At 43.1% G+C, this 20054-nt stretch overlaps 2 protein-coding genes and 2 non-coding genes across 7 annotated transcripts in view; 2 read left to right on the top strand and 2 right to left on the bottom strand.

Annotated features, from left to right (window-relative positions):
- The window catches only part of znf1086 (zinc finger protein 1086), an 893143-nt gene that overhangs the window by 381572 nt on the left and 491517 nt on the right, over nucleotides 1-20054 (top strand). The window lies entirely within an intron of this gene.
- Nucleotides 6931-7094, bottom strand: LOC141384093 (U1 spliceosomal RNA). Its single transcript, XR_015485718.2, has one exon. It is a non-coding gene; the product is annotated as a U1 spliceosomal RNA (small nuclear RNA).
- LOC148682920 (U1 spliceosomal RNA) lies at nucleotides 8485-8648 on the bottom strand. The gene has a single exon (XR_015944326.1). It is a non-coding gene; the product is annotated as a U1 spliceosomal RNA (small nuclear RNA).
- On the top strand, nucleotides 10261-19790 carry LOC148682921 (uncharacterized). 3 transcript variants are annotated; one of them, XM_088650872.1, is made up of 14 exons: nucleotides 10261-10364; nucleotides 10580-10643; nucleotides 10845-10908; nucleotides 11761-11934; nucleotides 12014-12149; nucleotides 12218-12581; nucleotides 12676-12802; nucleotides 12976-13032; nucleotides 16549-16628; nucleotides 16771-17292; nucleotides 17400-17956; nucleotides 18059-18228; nucleotides 18587-18753; nucleotides 19248-19790. In XM_088650872.1, exons 4-14 carry the CDS (start codon nucleotides 11772-11774, stop codon nucleotides 19788-19790), a joined length of 2886 nt encoding a protein of 961 aa, XP_088506998.1. In that variant the 5' UTR covers nucleotides 10261-10364; nucleotides 10580-10643; nucleotides 10845-10908; nucleotides 11761-11771. The 3 variants fall into 3 exon arrangements, with proteins under 3 accessions (XP_088506998.1, XP_088507000.1, XP_088506999.1); XM_088650874.1 differs by having other exon boundaries at nucleotides 12979-13032; XM_088650873.1 differs by lacking the exon at nucleotides 10580-10643 and having other exon boundaries at nucleotides 10279-10364.

Below are 20054 nucleotides of genomic sequence, written 5' to 3' on the forward strand. Positions count from 1 at the left end.
GTCAGAACAGGCTCTTCTAGCGACGGGTGGGCAGGCCTTCCACAGGCGCGCGCGGCTCTACTGGAGCAAAAGAGGCTTGGCAAAGGACGAGGAAGAGAGGGAAGCGCCGCTCCAGCGAGAGGGTGCTCGCTGCAGAGCCATTTGAGGAGAGCTGAGCTCCAGCGAGGGGGAGCATGAGCTGTCGCTCCTCCTCCTGTAAGCTGTTTTAATGTGTTACGTTATAGAACGTATTAATTATTTGTTTGCTAATTTTATATATATAAATATTATATATATACAGATTTGTGTTTTGTTATGCATTTGGAGCTGATGTTGTGTTGTGCGCTGTGGAGCATGCACAGCTTTCTCTCTCTCTCTCCCCCTCCCTCTAGAGCTGCGCTTGATTGCGGTCCAGCCGTGTTGCGTGTGGGAGCGTATATAAGCTGGAGGAGAGGAACAATGGGGAGATCTTTCTGCTCGGTGCAGGTCGCAAATCTCCGTCGTCGTCGTCGCTGCTGTTGTTCCGAGCGTTGTTCCGATCTCCTGCCCCAAATTGTTGGTTGACTTGGTGTGAATAGATTTCTGTTACTGACAATTTAATTATTTTCTTAAACGGCTCTCTGTGAAATGTGAATCTATTGGCTTTTCTGATTAAATACCTATTTATATATATTAGTTTTGGAGAAACAGAAGCGGTAGGTTGGGAATCGCCATTTACTTTAAAACGTTTTCTCCTGGTTTGTGGTAGCAAGGGAGAAAGGGAAGTTTGTTGTAATTTTATTTGGGGTACTTTTATTTGAGCAGGTAAGTTAGAATTATTTCCCCGCAAGTTAGCTGTCTTTTTGTTTATTATTTTGGCCTGGATTCCCTTCCGAAGAGATGCTTCTATCTTTGTTTTCTAAGTAAATAAATATTGTTACTACTTGATCAGCGTTGTGATTATTGTGAGGTGGGACAGGAGAAGGGGAAAACCCTAAATTGAGTATTTGAGTTTCTCTTTATTTATTTTTTTTACACTTGTTATTGTTCCCACCAACCCTAGACTGGTCGGGACGTAACAATTGGGGGCTCGTCCGCTCGTTAATGCGATATAGTTTATTCTTTCAAATTTGCTTGGCTGTTTTTGAACTTTTTGGTAGGGGAGGAGTTAAAGTAAACTTAAAATGGACTTTGATCCAATTAAGTTTTCTCTCTTGCCTACGCTAGAGGAATTTGATAGGTGTAGAAAAAAAGATTTAATTCTAATAGCGGAGTTTTTCAACTTGACAGTGTCAAAAGAACAAAAAAAGCAGGTCATAAAAGATGAGTTGTACGTCAAGTTGGTGGAGGCCGGCGTTTTGCCTAGTCGCGCTGTAGAGGGTTCCGAGCAAGAGCAGGATTTAGCATCTGATGGCGAGGCGGCATCTGGTTCAGAGTCAGGGAGTATAACGGTTCAGAAGATCGATCCGATGGTAACTATTCGTTTAAAAGAATTAGAATTAGAATTAAAAAAGCAAGAAAATGAGACTCAACTCCTGCGAATAAAAGAACTTGAAATAACTGTGACCGTGATATCAAATTAAGAAAACTTGAGCTGGAAGCGCAAAAGATTCAGAGTACTAAACCAACACCATTACCACGCAGCAGCCGCCCTCCTTCCAGTAGCTCTGAGGCTGGGCAGCAACCCGACTTCGACGTTGGTAAGTACATCAAACTTGTACCTCCATTCCGTGAAACCGAAGTAGATTCGTACTTTGTGGCTTTTGAACGAGTAGCGGCTAAATTAAAATGGCCCAAGGAAATGTGGGCATTGTTGTTACAGTGCAATCTTATTGGTAAAGCCCAGGAGATTTGTGCGGCTTTACCAATCGAAGATTCGCTGGATTATGATAAAGTGAAATTGGCTGTTTTACGAGCTTATGAATTAGTACCAGAGGCGTATAGACAGAAATTCAGGGCTTGTTCAAAGACAGCCAAGCAAACGTTTGTGGAGTTTGCGCGTGAAAAGAGAGCGTTATTCGAGAAATGGTGCGTCTCTAACAAAACCGTAACACTCGAGGATTTGCAGGAACTGATACTGGTTGAAGAATTTAAAAACTGCTTACCAGATAATGTTGTAGTGTACCTGAACGAGCAGAAGGTCTCTAAATTGTCCGAAGCTGCAATTTTAGCAGATGAATTCGTGCTCACGCACAAAACGGTTTTTCCTGCCGTGCGCCCTCCAAGAATCGTTCAATCAGATGTGAGGGAAAAAGGAAATTATTCTTTCCGACCGGCGGCTGAAATTAATACTCCGAAACCGTCTGATAAAAAAAGGGTTTGCTTTTACTGCCTGGATCCTACCCATTTGATCTCAAATTGTAAAGCGTGGAAGCAAAAAGCTAGTAATAAACCCAAGGGGGTGGCGTTCACTTCTCTTACCTCTAGTTCGGTACAGTCAACTCCGCGATCTGATCCCACTGTGTTTAAATCATTTTTACAAACCGGTACTGTGGCACTGCCTAATAGCCATGATATTAAATCAGTGGTAATGTTAAGAGATACTGGCAGCGCTCAGTCGTTAATACGGGAAAATACCTTACCCTTTTCGTCTAAATCTTATACGGGTACTAATGTTCTCATTCGAGGAATCGAGATGGGCTGTACATCTGTCCCACTGCACAATATTCATTTACAATCTGACCTTATTACTGGTCCTGTGAGTATTGGTGTCTATTCACAACTACCAGTGGAAGGCGTAGACGTAATTTTGGGTAATGATTTGGCTGGAACAAAAGTATTTCCCTTTCCAATTGTGTCGGCAGAGCCAAATAATAGCAGTTCAGATGATGCGCTCGCGCTGTCGCACTTCAACTCTCTTTTTCCGTCTTGCGCCGTGACCCGTGCACAGAGAAAAAAATTTGAAGACGTACTTGATTTGTCTGAGTCGTTTTTATCTTTATCGCCAGAAAGCACTGAACATAAATTGTTGATTCAGCCGGAACCAGTGCAAGCTGATGCAGGCGTTAACGAAGGCGATGCTCCCTTAAAAGTAGGTAGGGAACAATTAATCGCTTTGCAGAAGTCTGATGTAACGTTGAATAAATGCGTCAGTGCTGCTGCAGACAGAACGAAAATATCAGACGCGCCAGTTGGTTATTTTTGGGATGATGGTGTACTGATGCGTTGGTGGCAGCCCTCTGATAGAGAGCGGGACGGAGCTTATCAGATCGTTCTTCCTGTCGGCTACCGAACTCAAATAATGAAATTAGCCCACGATCACATCTGCTCTGGACACCTTGGTGTTACAAAAACGTATGATCGCATTGCTCGGCATTTCTTTTGGCCGAATATGAAGTCATCCGTGTCTGCATTCGTTCGGTCTTGTCACATCTGTCAACTAGTGGGTAAACCCAACCAGACAGTTCCGCTAGCCCCTCTCCAACCCATTCCTGCTGTAGGAGAGCCTTTCGAGAGACTGATCCTTGACGTTGTTGGTCCTTTACCTCGAGCGAAGTCTGGTCACCAGTACATTCTTACCATAATGTGTACAGCCACACGCTACCCAGAAGCCGTGCCACTGCGCTCAATAACATCCAAATCGGTGATTCGAGAGCTGGTTAAATTTTGTTCAATGTTCGGGTTACCGAAAATAATTCAAACAGACAGAGGAACAAACTTTACATCGCATTTATTTAAGCAGTTGGTAAAAGAGTTGCAGGTGGAGCACGAACTGTCAAGCGCATATCCCCCCGAGTCGCAAGGTGCGCTCGAGCGGTTTCATCAGACGCTCAAGACAATGCTGCGCGCGTATTGCGTCGAAACGAGCAAAGATTGGGTAGATGGATTACCTCTGTTAATGTTGGCCATCAGGAGTACTGTACAAGAGTCAATAGGATTTAGCCCTGCTGACCTTGTATTCGGGCATGTGCCTAGAACACCAATAAAGTTGATTAGTGAGCAATTCCTTTCTAAAAGTCCCTCTCATGTGCCAATCCTGGATTATGTGAGTACATTTTGTGAGCATCCCTATAAGGTTTGGGAGGTTGCTAGAAAACATCTATCTGCTACGCAAGCTAAAATGAAGTCCAGATACGACAAGAAAAGTGTTGCTCGTAGTTTTTAGCCAGGCGACTCTGTCCTTGTATTGTTGCCCGTGCCTAGTTCTCCAATGCATGCCCGCTTTTCTGGTCCTTACGTCATTGAAAAGAAATTGAGTGATACCAACTATGCTGTACTGACTCCCGATCGGCGGCGCAAAAGCCGGGTCTGCCACATTAATATGCTAAAAGCATATGTGGATAGAGATCGTTTTGATGCGCACCCTGCCACTAAAGTGCCTGTAGTAAAGATTGCTTTAGCTACAGATTATGTTCCCCAAACAGATGGTCTAAGTGACAAAAACATGCAAACGGGTGTAACACTTACCAATTCAACTGTTCTGACCACTTTAGAGAAAAATCTCTCGTACCTGAATGATGACCACCGCAGTGATGTTATCAGACTGATTAAAATGTATCCCACTCTGTTTAACGATGTACCATCTCAGACCAACGTGCTAACCCATGACATCGATGTTGGTCAAAGCATGCCCATAAAGCAGCATGCTTACAGAGTAAACCCGAACAAGCGTCAAGTGATGAGGGAGGAGGTTAATTATTTAGTGCGTAATGGTTTTGCCGTCGCCAGTCAGAGTCCGTGGAGTTCGCCCTGCATCTTGGTGCCCAAATCTGACGGCTCGCTACGGTTTTGCACCGATTACCGTAAGGTGAATAATGTAACCAAAGGCGATTCCTTCCCTCTTCCACGCTTGGAAGATTGTGTTGATCGAGTCGGCTCCTCACGTTTCGTAACCAAGCTTGACCTCCTGAAAGGTTACTGGCAAATTAAATTGACGGAGCGCGCATCTGAGATCTCCGCGTTTGTCACTCCGGACGCATTCATGCAGTATACCGTAATGGCTTTCGGGATGCGCAACGCACCTGCCACATTCCAGCGGTTGATGCAGAAAGTTTTATCGGGTGTACAGAATTGTGAAGTCTATCTCGATGACGTAGTGGTTTATTCCATGACCTGGGAAGAACATATGGTCACACTTAATTCAGTTCTAGAGCGCTTGGCAAAAGCTTCATTGACACTAAATCTCAGCAAATGTGAATTCGCCAAAGCTGTTGTTACGTACCTTGGGAAAGTAGTTGGCCAAGGCCAAGTTAAACCTGTGAACGCTAAAGTGGAAAGTATTGTTGAATTTCCCGCACCCTCTAATAAGCGAGAGTTGAGACGCTTTTTGGGGATGACCGGATATTACCGGGGATTCTGTAAGAATTTTGCCACAGTGGTTGCGCCGCTTACTGATCTCCTGAGTACCGAACGAAAATTTGTGTGGGATGATAAATGTGAGTCCGCATTTTGCTCAGCAAAAGATTTGCTTTGTAATGCCCCAGTCTTATCAGCGCCAAATTTCACACTGCCTTTCTCTCTTCAAGTGGATGCGAGCGCTCGTGGCGCGGGTGCAGTATTAATGCAAGCTGATGACGCTGGCATTGAACACCCTGTCAGTTATTTTTCAAAGAAATTTACAAGGTGTCAGCAAAACTATAGCGTCATCGAAAAGGAAGCATTAGCCTTACTTCTAGCTCTCCAACATTTTGAAGTGTACCTAAGCTCTGGGAATACGATCGTGGTGTACACCGACCACAACCCTTTGACATTTCTCGCCCGTATGTCAAACTCAAACCAGCGCTTGATGAGATGGGCGCTTATTGTTCAAGAATTTGATTTGGACATTCGTTATAAGAAGGGTGCGGAAAATGTCATCGCTGATGCATTGTCTCGAATTTATATTGGTGACTGAATGAATTCAAATTTTCAAAATTGTTTGAGTATTTGAATTAATGTTGTAACTTTGTTTTTTTTTTTACAAAAGCAATTTTTTTTTACAAAAGTGAATTTTGTAACTAATGGTAGGGGTGTTACGTTATAGAACGTATTAATTATTTGTTTGCTGATTTTATATATATAAATATTATATATATACAGATTTGTGTTTTGTTATGCATTTGGAGCTGATGTTGTGTTGTGCGCTGTGGAGCATGCGCAGCTTTCTCTCTCTCTCTCCCCCTCCCTCTAGAGCTGCGCTTGATTGCGGTCCAGCCGTGTTGCGTGTGGGAGCGTATATAAGCTGGAGGAGAGGAACAATGGGGAGATCTTTCTGCTCGGTGCAGGTCGCAAATCTCCGTCGTCATCGTCGCTGCTGTTGTTCCGAGCGTCTCCTATCTCCTGCCCCAAATTGTTGGTTGACTTGGTGTGAACAGATTTCTGTTACTGACAATTTAATTATTTTCTTAAACGGCTCTCTGTGAAATGTGAATCTATTGGCTTTTCTGATTAAATACCTATTTATATATATTAGTTTTGGAGAAACAGAAGCGGTAGGTTGGGAATCGCCATTTACTTTAAAACGTTTTCTCCTGGTTTGTGGTAGCAAGGGAGAAAGGGAAGTTTGTTGTAATTTTATTTGGGGTACTTTTATTTGAGCAGGTAAGTTAGAATTATTTCCCCGCAAGTTAGCTGTCTTTTTGTTTATTATTTTGGCCTGGATTCCCTTCCGAAGAGATGCTTCTATCTTTGTTTTCTAAGTAAATAAATATTGTTACTACTTGATCAGCGTTGTGATTATTGTGAGTTGGGACAGGAGAAGGGGAAAACCCTAAATTGAGTATTTGAGTTTCTCTTTATTTATTTTTTTTACACTTGTTATTGTTCCCACCAACCCTAGACTGGTCGGGACGTAACATAATGCGTACACCAACCCCGCCCCTAACCCTACCCCCAGTGACATCACTTGTAGAAGAAGTGCAAAAAAGGTGGAGCTCAAGCTTAAGCTCCCCCTCGCTGGAGCTCAGCTCTCCTCAAACGGCTCTGCAGCGAGCACCACTTGGCTCCAGCCGGGTCCGACGCTGCCGCCTGAACTCTGTCTTGAACCACTGTGCTCAGGGGAGAGCGCGAACGCAGTCCCCCACTACCAGAAATTATGCAGTCGAGATTCCCACATTTGGGGAATTCGCAGGGGTCAGCGTGGCCGGAGTGCAATGGCCAAGCCTCGCCCTGGGTGAACCACCTTCTTGATCATGGTATCTCCCCTGCCAGGTAAGTATGAGTTGCCGGGCGGCGCAAATGGCAGCCGCCGTTTTCTATCGGCCGTACTCCAGGGCGGTGATGCCCAGCCACCGAGCATGGGGAATGGGCCAGCAACCCCTGTCTCCTGACGGCGCTGTACTTGCAGCAGACGTGCCTGTGCCTGCAAACCACTCGCTAGTAACTGTGGCAACGCATGAAGAGTTTGAGCTTCCTCCAGATGCTTGCTTTGTGTTTTGTCATCAGTTGGGGCTGCCAACACATGGATTCCACCGGACGCACTCGATCTGGGGATAACAGACCCTCTATGGGGGGAGGGGAGGGGATCCTCCTGTTCTTTCTTTCTTTTCCTCCATCTGTTTTCTTTCTCTACAGATGCCGTTTTTCTCTGCTTAGTTTCTGATTTGGTCTATTTGGACATGTCGACCTCCTGCTTTGCTGCGGTTCGGACCGCCCTTGCCTAGAGCTCCGTGCTTTGCACTCTTGCCTTGTATGTTTTGTGTCCTGTTTTCTTACGTCAGCCTATCAGCACAGTGCTCAAGCGACATAGCTTGAAGGAGACGACGGGATCTACAGACGTTCCGCAAAAGAACTTCACTGACGAAAGCGGAAGCGCCAACGAAACAACCTCCCGCTGCAAGCACCTTACATTCCGGGGACGGGAAACCACCGACGGCTGGCTGCGAAATTGCCTCTGGTTCAGATTGGTTTAGAACCGTCCCTCCGCCCAAAACGCCACAGACGTCTGCAAAAGATTGCAGTTCTTGAAACAAAGTTACCTCTGATCCGAGCCGAAGCGTTCGCTTACTTAATGGCAGATAAAATGATGACCTTTCACACGGTCTGCATTCGTTCCGTCAGTAACAGCGGCAGGCCGGTAAAAATAAAATTCTGACATTCCACAGGGCACACTCGCTTGGCGGACAAAAGCCACCGGGGGCTCTCTTTGCGTGTTCCTTCACCTGGTCAAACCGCTTTGAGGGGGGACCTTTCGAGTAGTTTTCGGCGTCAGAACAGGCTCTTCTAGCGACGGGTGGGCAGGCCTTCCACAGGCGCGCGCGGCTCTACTGGAGCAAAAGAGGCTTGGCAAAGGACGAGGAAGAGAGGGAAGCGCCGCTCCAGCGAGAGGGTGCTCGCTGCAGAGCCATTTGAGGAGAGCTGAGCTCCAGCGAGGGGGAGCATGAGCTGTCGCTCCTCCTCCTGTAAGCTGTTTTAATGCGTACACCAACCCCGCCCCTAACCCTACCCCCAGTGACATCACTCGTAGAAGAAGTGCAAAAAAGGTGGAGCTCAAGCTTAAGCTCCCCCTCGCTGGAGCTCAGCTCTCCTCAAACGGCTCTGCAGCGAGCACCACTTGGCTCCAGCCGGGTCCAACGCTGCCGCCTGAACTCTGTCTTGAACCACTGTGCTCAGGGGAGAGCGCAAACGCAGTCCCCCACTACCAGAAATTATGCAGTCGAGATTCCCACATTTGGGGAATTCGCAGGGGTCAGCGTGGACGGAGTGCAATGGCCAAGCCTCGCCCTGGGTGAACCACCTCCTTGATCATGGTATCTCCCCTGCCAGGTAAGTATGAGTTGCCGGGCGGCGCAAATGGCAGCCGCCGTTTTCTATCGGCCGTACTCCAGGGCGGTGATGCCCAGCCACCGAGCATGGGGAATGGGCCAGCAACCCCTGTCTCCTGACGGCGCTGTACTTGCAGCAGACGTGCCTGTGCCTGCAAACCACTCGCTAGTAACTGTGGCAACGCATGAAGAGTTTGAGCTTCCTCCAGATGCTTGCTTTGTGTTTTGTCATCAGTTGGGGCTGCCAACACATGGATTCCACCGGACGCACTCGATCTGGGGATAACAGACCCTCTATGGGGGGAGGGGAGGGGATCCTCCTGTTCTTTCTTTCTTTTCCTCCATCTGTTTTCTTTCTCTACAGATGCCGTTTTTCTCTGCTTAGTTTCTGATTTGGTCTATTTGGACATGTCGACCTCCTGCTTTGCTGCGGTTCGGACCGCCCTTGCCTAGAGCTCCGTGCTTTGCACTCTTGCCTTGTATGTTTTGTGTCCTGTTTTCTTACGTCAGCCTATCAGCACAGTGCTCAAGCGACATAGCTTGAAGGAGACGACGGGATCTACAAACGTTCCGCAAAAGAACTTCACTGACGAAAGCGGAAGCGCCAACGAAACAACCTCCCGCTGCAAGCACCTTACATTCCGGGGATGGGAAACCACCGACGGCTGGCTGCGAAATTGCCTCTGGTTCAGATTGGTTTAGAACCGTCCCTCCGCCCAAAACGCCACAGACGTCTGCAAAAGATTGCAGTTCTTGAAACAAAGTTACCTCTGATCCGAGCCGAAGCGTTCGCTTACTTAATGGCAGATAAAATGATGACCTTTCACACGGTCTGCATTCGTTCCGTCAGTAACAGCGGCAGGCCGGTAAAAATAAAATTCTGACATTCCACAGGGCACACTCGCTTGGCGGACAAAAGCCACCGGGGGCTCTCTTTGCGTGTTCCTTCACCTGGTCAAACCGCTTTGAGGGGGGACCTTTCGAGTAGTTTTCGGCGTCAGAACAGGCTCTTCTAGCGACGGGTGGGCAGGCCTTCCACAGGCGCGCGCGGCTCTACTGGAGCAAAAGAGGCTTGGCAAAGGACGAGGAAGAGAGGGAAGCGCCGCTCCAGCGAGAGGGTGCTCGCTGCAGAGCCATTTGAGGAGAGCTGAGCTCCAGCGAGGGGGAGCATGAGCTGTCGCTCCTCCTCCTGTAAGCTGTTTTAATGCGTACACCAACCCCGCCCCTAACCCTACCCCCAGTGACATCACTCGTAGAAGAAGTGCAAAAAAGGTGGAGCTCAAGCTTAAGCTCCCCCTCGCTGGAGCTCAGCTCTCCTCAAACGGCTCTGCAGCGAGCACCACTTGGCTCCAGCCGGGTCCGACGCTGCCGCCTGAACTCTGTCTTGAACCACTGTGCTCAGGGGAGAGCGCGAACGCAGTCCCCCACTACCAGAAATTATGCAGTCGAGATTCCCACATTTGGGGAGTTCGCAGACATCTGCCCACTGAACGTGCAATGTAAACTGTAGACTGTAGACTCTTGTCCAATGAAAAGCCGCGATTGTCTACAGTTTGATTAGACCCTGGACCAATCGGAGGGCTGCATTGTCTAAAGTTTCAAATCACGGCCAATCAGCGCTGAGGATTTTCTAAAGTTTCTCTCGCTCTGGACGCTCACAATTTATCGGGTCAGAGAGTTCATCTGCTGTCGAGATAAATTCATATGCTGAAGTGATTTCGTGTGGTAAGTTATTTTTATACTGTTATATTGATGCACAGTATGTTTTGGTCAAGGCACGTTTGAAATATCTCACTCTTTGTGCAGTATTCGTGAGGCTGCGCCTTCAAAAAGTACACCTGTCATAGAGATTTTGTGTGATAAGTTATTTTTATACTGTTATATTGATGCACAGTATGTTTTGCTCACATCACGTTTGAAATATTTCACTCTTTGTGCAGCATTCTATCTGTGTTCGTGAGGCTGCGCCGTCATAAAGTACACCTGTTGTAGTGATTTATAGTGGTAGGTTATTTTTATCCTGTTCTGATAAACAGTATGTTTTGCTCACATCACGTTTGATATATTTACTGTGTGTGCAGTATTTTGTCTGTGTGTGTGACGCTGCGCCGTCAGACGTTCACCCATTACAGAGAGTTTGTGTGGTAAGCTATTTTTATATTGCTAAGATCACATCACGTTTGAAATCTCTCACTCTTTGTGCAGTGTTTGGTCTGTGCTGGTGACGCTGTGCCGTCAGAAAGTTCACCTTTCCAAGATATTTCGTGTGGTAAGTTGTTTTTATACTGTGATATTATTTAAATGCATATTTGGCTGCACAAAACCTGAAAAAGTTTAGCTTTTGTATTATTTTCGACGATCGCGTCGGTTTGATAGCTCAGTATACACAGATGTTTCAGTATAATATAGAAACAAACATGCTGATAAATAAATATCCCTTTATATGTAGCAATATATGTTACCATGGCGATTGTTATCATTAGTTGTAACTATGAGAAGTGAAGAACATCTTAAGATCTTAACTGGGACAAAACATATGCCCAATACCTGTATTTGTTATCATAAGAATATAGTAAAATCGTTATTGCCATAGACTGAATAATATATCACTGATTCTCAAGGCCTGGGACAAAAACATATTCAGCATTTACTGCTATAAGCTTTAAAATGAAAATGTGCATACATTAAATATGATTTGTTATGTTATTTCAAGTATTATATGTGTAAATGATATCATATTAATGAGAGTATGTATTTAACATGCTTAGAATGTATTTTACCTTACCTTATATCAGCCATATGGAGGTTGATATTAATAGCTGCCCCTTAAAAAACACAAAATACAACTGTAAGCATTTGAAAAAAATGTATAACAGAGCAATTGATATGATAATTCATGTTTTCATTGCCACTGTCAAATGCATCATCTCTGTCAGCATTGTTAACCCTTGTCAGATAATTTATTTTGATGATATTTCATTTATTTGTTAATTATCAAACATGTAAAAATGGAAAAAAAAGACAACACACAAAATGTTTTTTTAATACTTTATCATGAGCTCAGAGCTAAGACCATATTCCCTCTCTATATTTGTGATGTTTATAAGAATACTTCTTACAGGTGAATTAGACATGGATCCACTGTTGCCCACCCTGAGCATTGTTGACACCAGTGTGCCACAGGACAGACAACAGTGCTTTCTTAAAGCATCGAAGGACGCCAAGACCCTGGCCTCTCGCAACAGGTGCTTCGAGCGGAACACTAGCCAGGACAAAAAAACTGCTTGTGAGGAAGGTAATATCTGATTTATGCGTTTCTGTCATATGCGTACACTGCAGACTGTTATTTGCATTAATGTTATTTTATGTCTTAGCTAAAAAAAGATGCCAGCACATTACTTGTGCGCCATCTGAGGTCCAGTATCTCGGCCAGCTCATTCTAAACTTTGGCAAGTACAATGGACAAAGTTTTAAATGGCTGGTGGAGAACGACGTTGGCTACATTAAATAGTAAGTATGTTGCTATACATTTGTATAAGCTGTTTTTACACAAATTAATTATCTTTTTGAAATTTCAGTGTGCTGGATCTACACATCAAGGAGCATCGCCATCAAGAAAGAAAAGAGGGCCCAGGTGAGTATATAAAGGACCTTCTGTTACAGTATGTGCAACTGTTTCCACAGGTTTCCTGCCACCTCGAGGTCAACGTCGACAGTGCCATCTACGGTCAGGGCCGCTTCAGATCCTTCACGTTCCTGGAGATGTGGCAGTGGTACAGCCTGCACAAGACCCTGCAGGCGGATCCACAAGCTGGTAGTGCCCAAGAAAAGAAGATGGCACAGGAGGCGTTCTGCTCTGTGCGGCAGTGGCTGACGATGAAGGAGGAGGACATCAGCGTCAAGACACTGAAGCGGTTCCGGCAGTACATTCTCAACAAAGAGGTAGGTTTTATTTATTTCTTTTAAATGTGACTTTATTAAAAAATATATATCATGCTGGCAACATTTCATGCAAACTACAACCTGTAACTCACAGAAACCCCTAGAAGACAGACCTCTTCCTGCAGCGGCGGCCAGCTCCAGCTCGTCGGGATCTAGAGGTGATGGTGGATGGGCGGATGATGCGCTACTGGTGGAAGCCCTCAGTGCTTTCGAAGCACAAGGTGTATATCCCTTTTATTATTGTCTTTAATTGTTCATGTACCATAGCATAAATCTTTTATTAATAAATAAATCAATGACACACAATATCAAAACACTGTGCTGATGAGATTGTCTTCTTGCTGCTTTGACACTGACTTTTGCCCATCTTGTGTTTTTTTTTGTCCTTCTTTAGCAGTTGAGGACAAAGGCAGTCTGCCGAAGAAACCACTCAGCTTCCCTGAAAGACAAGGTATATCACATAATAAATGTCACTTATTAACATTTATTCATACTGTTGTAGCATGAACTACAGCTGAGGGCCCTCCTGTGAAATATTTATTTAAGGTAATGGAGCAAGGACATGTTCACAGTACTTAGGATAGTTTATTATCTTCTGAAGAAAGTTTTATTCGTTTTATTATTTATGTTTTTCTATCGGCTACAGAACAAACAGTGTTAACCTACACTGTTAAAAATTGTCCCGTTAAAAAACAGTAAAATACTGGCAGCTGCAGTTGCCAGCAATGTACTGTTATTTTACAGTATGTTGCTGTAAAAATACATGGACTACATTGATTTACACAATACTCAAGTGAACTCATTTTGCTCACTGAAAGCAACTGCCTCAACTTGGTCAACTGCTGAATGAGTTTATGAAGTAATGTGCTATATATGCTCAGAAGCATACTTATAATGATAACTTGTTTTAGTTAATTAGAAAAGTTCGGTTTAACTCTAATGTCTTATTTTTCACAACAGCACACATACATGTAAATCTGGAATCACCAGAGAGATTCTGACTGCATCAGCAACTAAACAGCCGCTATATTTAAATAGAGAAACATGCAGAATAACATCAGCAGTTCATTGTTCATCTTTAACTCATACACTGGCTCCACTCTCCTCCACAACGGTGACAGACAGAAGAAATTAGCTTCAGGTTTTACAGTAAAATACTGTTTTTTCCTTGATTTAACAGTAATCTACTGGCAGCTGTGGTTGCCAGCAATATACTGTTTTTTTACAGTCTACTTCCGTTGTGTAAATTAACAGTATATTACTGTTAAAAATACATTTTTACACTGTGTTTTTACCTCTCACACCTTTAACCCTTTAAACCCCAGAGCATATACTTCAATTTTAATTGAAGTGTCCACACTACTGAGTGTTCAAGAAACATGTAGCAAAGCTGAAGTAAATTCATTAATTAACTGACTAATTAAATGATAATTGAGGATTAACAATGAACAAATGAAGAAATACTAAAGGGAAAAAACAAGAACAGAACATACAAAACTTTAGTCACAGCTTTATAATGAAATAACCTGAAGAACAACAAATGATTAAATCATTTAAATGATCAGCGGATGATTAAACAACTCTACAAACATCATCACCAGCTACACTTATTACTTAATACATGTATTTTTGTATAACATCTACTAAAGTTCTTCTTAACAAAAAGTTAAAGTTTTACGTCACCATCATGGAGAACAGAGTTTGCTTTAGTTGGGCTCTTAGCCCTGTCATTTTTAACATTTATATATCTTGGCTGCTGCAATTGTTAAGAACTTTGTTTGAAAAGCTCCTTTGTTATGGCAAGCCAGCCAAAAACCTAAATAAGATCTGGTGATGTTCATGTTGCTATTAAATGGCAGAGTCTGTTCTCATTTAGTATAATACAATGTACTGCTCCTGTTCAATGTTAAATCTATTGTTTTACATTATATGTCTATATATGGCAATGATTTCTGGAAGTTTTTAAGAATATCTTGGACAATAACACTGCTCTATGGTGTAAATCGCACTCAAAGAGACATCAATAATCAGCATATGAACCTCAATAATGGTGACAACTAACAAAATTAACAGTTTAACTGTTCAGTTTAACGCAACCGAAAGTCTAAACATAAACAACAGCAGAATCAAACACAAATAAAGAAAACTGTTAGACCATTATACAACATTTGTTTATACCGCAATGCATGCTGGGATATTTGCAGCATGAAACATTTGAGATGTTACCATTGTTGAGATACAAGGTCAGATTCATCAGGTCTGAGTGTGTATTTGTCATAACTGAACTGTTTTTATATGTTATTTCTTAACTGTTAAGTAATTACAGAGGTATCTTTTCTGTTTCCACTTCTCATTATTTAAATCAATAGCTGCAACTAAGCATAAAATCTATTGCATGAGACCCTTCTTCCAGATTTATAACAAAAACACTTATCAGAACTAATTTCAGACAAATAGATTTCTCTATTTATTGACTTTCCAACTTGATTGCTATAATACAAGCATTTTGTTAACTCTTTATTATAGTAATTGGAGAGTCTGAATTAATAAGTTCAAGGGTGAAGAGCCCAACTAAACCAGCCCCTCACTCCATTACGGTGACACAAAAAACACCTTAATTTCTGTTGGATCTCAATGAGAATAGTATGGAAGTCAAATCAGTCAGTAATAAGTGTGTGTCTGCTGTTGTTTGTGGAGTTGTTTAATGATCCTCTGCTGAGACTGAAGCTGTTTTATTTAATTTTATTTTATTTAATGTTGTAACTTATGTGTTGTTTGTGTTTCTTGTTTATTTTCTTCAGTAATTGTAATTATTAACAGCAGGTGTTCATCAGTGTCTGAAATCACTCATTAGTGTTCATTAAAACTGTCAGGTGAACTATATTAGTTACCTAGTGTATGAAATAGTGAACAAGGACACAAAGCGTGATTTCAAACACAGACTTCTAAACATCGAGTCTGAACTCTGTTAGCTCACAGTTTTCTGCAGTTGGTTACTTTCTCGAAAACAAAAATGTTACCCAGAAAGCACTGTTTTTAACAGAATATTACTGTTTTAGTGAAAAAACATTATTTTACCGTAGAATCTGACCGTTTTTTAACAGCAATTTTTTACAGTGTAGTTAAGCCTTTACTTTCCCACGCTGAATATGGTAACACTTTAGTATAATAGTCCTTTAGTTAATCAATTTACTAACACTAAGTGTCGCCAACATTGTGCAGCATTTATTAATTACAGTTCAACATTAATGCATTATTAAAATTATTATTAAAATACAAAGTTGTGCTTGTTGACATTACTTAATGCACAGTGCATTAATGAACTAACGTTAATTAATTTAAATAACATTAAATCGTTTACAAAGATGAATGAATACTGTAATGTATTAAATTTCTTGTTCATGTTAGTAAATGCATTAACTAATATTAACTAATGGACTATTACTCTAAAGTGTTACCTTAAAGGGTGACACTTTACAATAAGTTTGTATTAGTTAATGTCAAAGCATTTACTACCACAAACAAGCAATGAACAATACACTTAATACAGTATTTGTTCGTGTTACAGTCATCCATGCCAACTCACAGTCCATCAACTAAGCATTAAATATTATTTTAATAAAGCATTAGTACATGTTGAACTATGATTAAAAATGTTGTACAAGCATTGTTCATAATTAGTACATGTTAGTAAATACATTATCTAATGAAACCTTATTGTAAAGTGTGACCCAATATTATATACTGTCATCATGGCAAAGATAAATTATAAGAAATTAAGTTATTAGAACTATTATGTTTAGAAATGTGCCTGAACAAGTCCTCTCTCCATTACACATAAATTGTGAAAAATAAACTCAAATTTAACAGGGGGGCTTATAATTCCGGCTTCAACTGTATGCATTAATAAATAAAATTCATCACACTAAGACACTGTCTTCTGATAATCACAACTGTGCTCATTTAGGAGCCGGGGAAGCAAAGAGAAGAAAACGTTCCTGTGAAGATCTGTCACAGAAGCCACACTCAGACTCTCCACTGTCTGCTGTAAGTTTATCATTTGTACATCACAATTAGGTGGTGTATATACTCCTGAATACAGTTTTGTGAGCATAGATGGGGAGGCCGTGCAAAAAGTATGAATATGTCAATGAAAAAGGTTTTAACTATTATACTTACTTTGTTGAAGGCTCCTGCGTCGACTTCTTTATTGGAGGCTCCTGCATCAGCCTCATTAGTTCCTGGCCAGTCTTCGTCATCGGCTCCTGCATCAGCCTCATCAGTTCCTGGCCAGTCTTCTTCATCGGCTCCTGCATCAGCCTCGTCATTTCCTGCCTCGGCTTCTTCATCGGCTCCTGCATCAGCCTCGTCAGTTCCTGCCTCGGCTTCTTCATCGGCTCCTGCATCAGCCTCGTCAGTTCCTGCCTCGGCTTCTTCATCGGCTCCTGCATCAGCCTCGTCAGTTCCTGCCTTGGCTTCTTCATCGGCTCCTGCATCAGCCTCGTCAGTTCCTGCCTTGGCTTCTTCTTCGGCTCCTGCATCAGCCTCGTCAGTTCCTGCCTCGGCTTCTTCATCGGCTCCTGCATCAGCCTCGTCAGTTCCTGCCTCGGCTTCTTCATCGGCTCCTGCATCAGCTTCTGTGTCAGCTTCTGACGTTCAACCTAGAAGGTCATCTGGTGGGTCAACACACAGTGACCCAGCACATTCTGAGGTAACTGTCAAAGAACTCTGTGGTTGTGAAGATAAGAAAAATTAATACTTTAATACTAAAACTTTAATTGATTTTAACAGTTTTGTCTCGGTTATTCTAATTACCAGGTGTTATTTGAGGGTTGGCACAAGATGTGGGAGTCTGGTCTTCATGGGCTGCCCAGTGCAGACATACTGTGGCTTAAGGAGGATGCTGAAAGGGGACTCTTTCAGAGGGCCATGTCTTATAAAGACAAACATGGAAACAGAAAGTGGAGGAAAGTCCTGAAGGATGACCGGATGTGGTTTCACCCTCCAGAATTTCCTGGAGTGGTGGAAGGAAAAGTCCCCTCAGCAGACTCCTTTTTTCATAGCTCCGTTTTTTTCTGGAGACCAGTCGGTGTGTGGCGTTACAGTCTTCGGTGCCCAAGGTCTGACTGCCCAGCACGCACCAATCAGAAGGCTTTTCTCTACCGTTGTGGGTATTCATCCACGGTAAGACAGATCTGCCACATGTCTGGCTGGTACTCCATGCTGACTGAGGTCCTGGCATGCAACGCCTGTAGAAAGGCTGCAAAGGAGTCGGAAGAGCATACTATTGGTCGTTTCCTGTCATGGGATCAGTGCATCCTTAATCAGCTCAGTCCAGCTCACAGAGCGGTGTTTCCTGCTGTCTTGACGCTACGGTGAGTCTCTAGCAGAATACAAATCATTGTAAAATTATTCAGAGTCTAATAAAAGTTAAGACTCACCATCATCTAATGATTGTGTTGCTCCTATGATTCTAGGCGTGGCGTGGACAAGCAGGTGATCCGCCTGATGAGGGATCGCACTGAGGGAAACACCATGGTGAAAGTTTGGAGACAGGTGCAGGAGAGCCACTGCGAGGACTATCTGCAGAGAAAGGACTTGTACACCACTCTTCTCAGCCAGTACAACAAACCTGGGAAGATCACTCGTAAGTCAGAGTTAATTGTTTTCTTTAAGGGATAGTTCACCCAGAAATGAGTAGTTTTAAACCTTTATGAATTTCTCTCTTATGTTAAACACAAAAGAAGATATTCTGAAGAAAGCCGAAAACCGGTAACCATTGACTTCCATTGTAAAAAAAACAAACAAATACTATGGAAGTCAATGGTTACAGGTTTCTGACATTTTTCTAAATATCTTGTTTAGTGTTTAAAAGAAACCCATAATGGTTTACAATCATTAAAAGGATCAGCAAATGATGAAAGAATTATTATTTTTAAATTCCTATCTTTTTGAGCATTTATTCAAAGATTAAGCAGCAAAGTGTCTGTTTTCTCTGCTTTTAGGGAGTTTGTGCCAGCAGTTCCAGCGACCACCAGCACGGAGAGAGCCGCCATCTGCCAGACTTTTGAGAAAGGCGTTCCTTATCTCAGAGGCAGATAACATCGAGGACTACCGTACTCAGATATTGTCCACATTTGGGCAAGTCCTGAAGTACGACTCCACCAAGAAGGTAAATTTAACACAATGGAAAAAAAGTCAGTTTGTAAACGTATTGCTAAACCTTTTTACTGTTATTCTTTCAGGAAATCCTTTATCAGAGAGATTTTATCCTTAAAATATTATTGTCCACTTTTGCATCATGGGACATTTTAACCATTAATTATTAATGACAATTGATAAGTAAAGTATTATTAATTGTTTAATAATAAATAATTATCGATAAATTAATATCTAATATGGGTTACTAGTGCTTTAAAATCCTGTTTGTCACCATCACACGCACCAGATTATTAATCATACTTACCTACGTCTTTGTGTGTCGTTTTCTTCACTTCAGGTTTCCTCTTGCATGCTCTGCATCCGAAATCTAATGAGCTGCAATGCAAAAACACATTAATAATTCATTTCTGAATATTAGTGACTATTACTTTCTTGGTCTGGTGCAGGAAAAAAAATACAAAATACAAAAATGTTTAAATCTGTTTGTGTTGTATTTGTTATCAGATCTGCAAGAAACTCTCCGGCGATGGAAAAGGCACTGCAGAGTGGTGTACCAATGTGGCCAACGAGCAGGGGCAGATCCTCATATCTGTTCTCACCTGTGAGGAGTCAATGGAGAAGATGAGGCCGATGGCTGAAGGCCTCATGGAGAGGTACAGGAGAGCTGACGAGGCACCGCCCGAGCTCATGTATGTGGATCGTGGCTGCTGTCGCGTCCACGCCGTGTCCTCGGTTGAGCAGCTCTTCAGCGACTGGACGGACAGGGGCATGCTGGTACGGCTGGACATCTTTCATTGGATCCATCGATTCGATGCAGCCCTACGGACAGATCATCATCCAAAGTATGCCCTGTTCAAGTCTGCCCTCTCTGCTGCCGTCTTTGCCTACAACAAAGACGACATGGCTCTTCTGGTACAGGCGATACGTGCCGGTCACCCAACCAACTATGCCTCCCTGACTGACAGCCAGATCATCGAGCTGCGTGTCAGTAAATATGACCTCAGCCATTACGTCAGGAGGATCACAGTCGCGCCATTGATCTCCTGAAGGGAGCCGCAGGGATGGATGAGAACCAGGTGCATCTGTTTAAGGACTCTGCAGCCATCGACCACGTCTGGGAGAACCAGCAGAAGCACCTTGAATGCATCCAGGATCCACCAGGGAGGAACATGTACACCATCACCAAGTATGTGACCCGTAACGGTGTTCGTCTTGCGCGGTACAGTACGGTGAGAGGAAGCAACAGTCTGGAGGGCTTTCATTCCTTTCTGCCTGACATGATCCCGGGACCCCACTGTGCTGCCGTCCCGT

Source organism: Danio rerio, chromosome 4 (genome assembly GCF_052040795.2).
Source record: "Danio rerio strain M-AB ecotype USA chromosome 4, GRCz13ab, whole genome shotgun sequence".
Lineage (NCBI taxonomy): Eukaryota > Metazoa > Chordata > Actinopteri > Cypriniformes > Danionidae > Danio > Danio rerio.

Excerpts from the sequence above, each read along its gene's own strand:
- LOC148682921 (XM_088650872.1), top strand. The coding sequence starts at position 11,772 with ATGGATCCACTGTTGCCCACCCTGAGCATTGTTGACACCAGTGTGCCA. Across the intron at positions 12,803-12,975 it reads CAGTGCTTTCGAAGCACAAG|CAGTTGAGGACAAAGGCAGT; the intron begins GTGTATATCCCT and ends GTCCTTCTTTAG. Across the intron at positions 17,293-17,399 it reads GTGACCCAGCACATTCTGAG|GTGTTATTTGAGGGTTGGCA; the intron begins GTAACTGTCAAA and ends TCTAATTACCAG.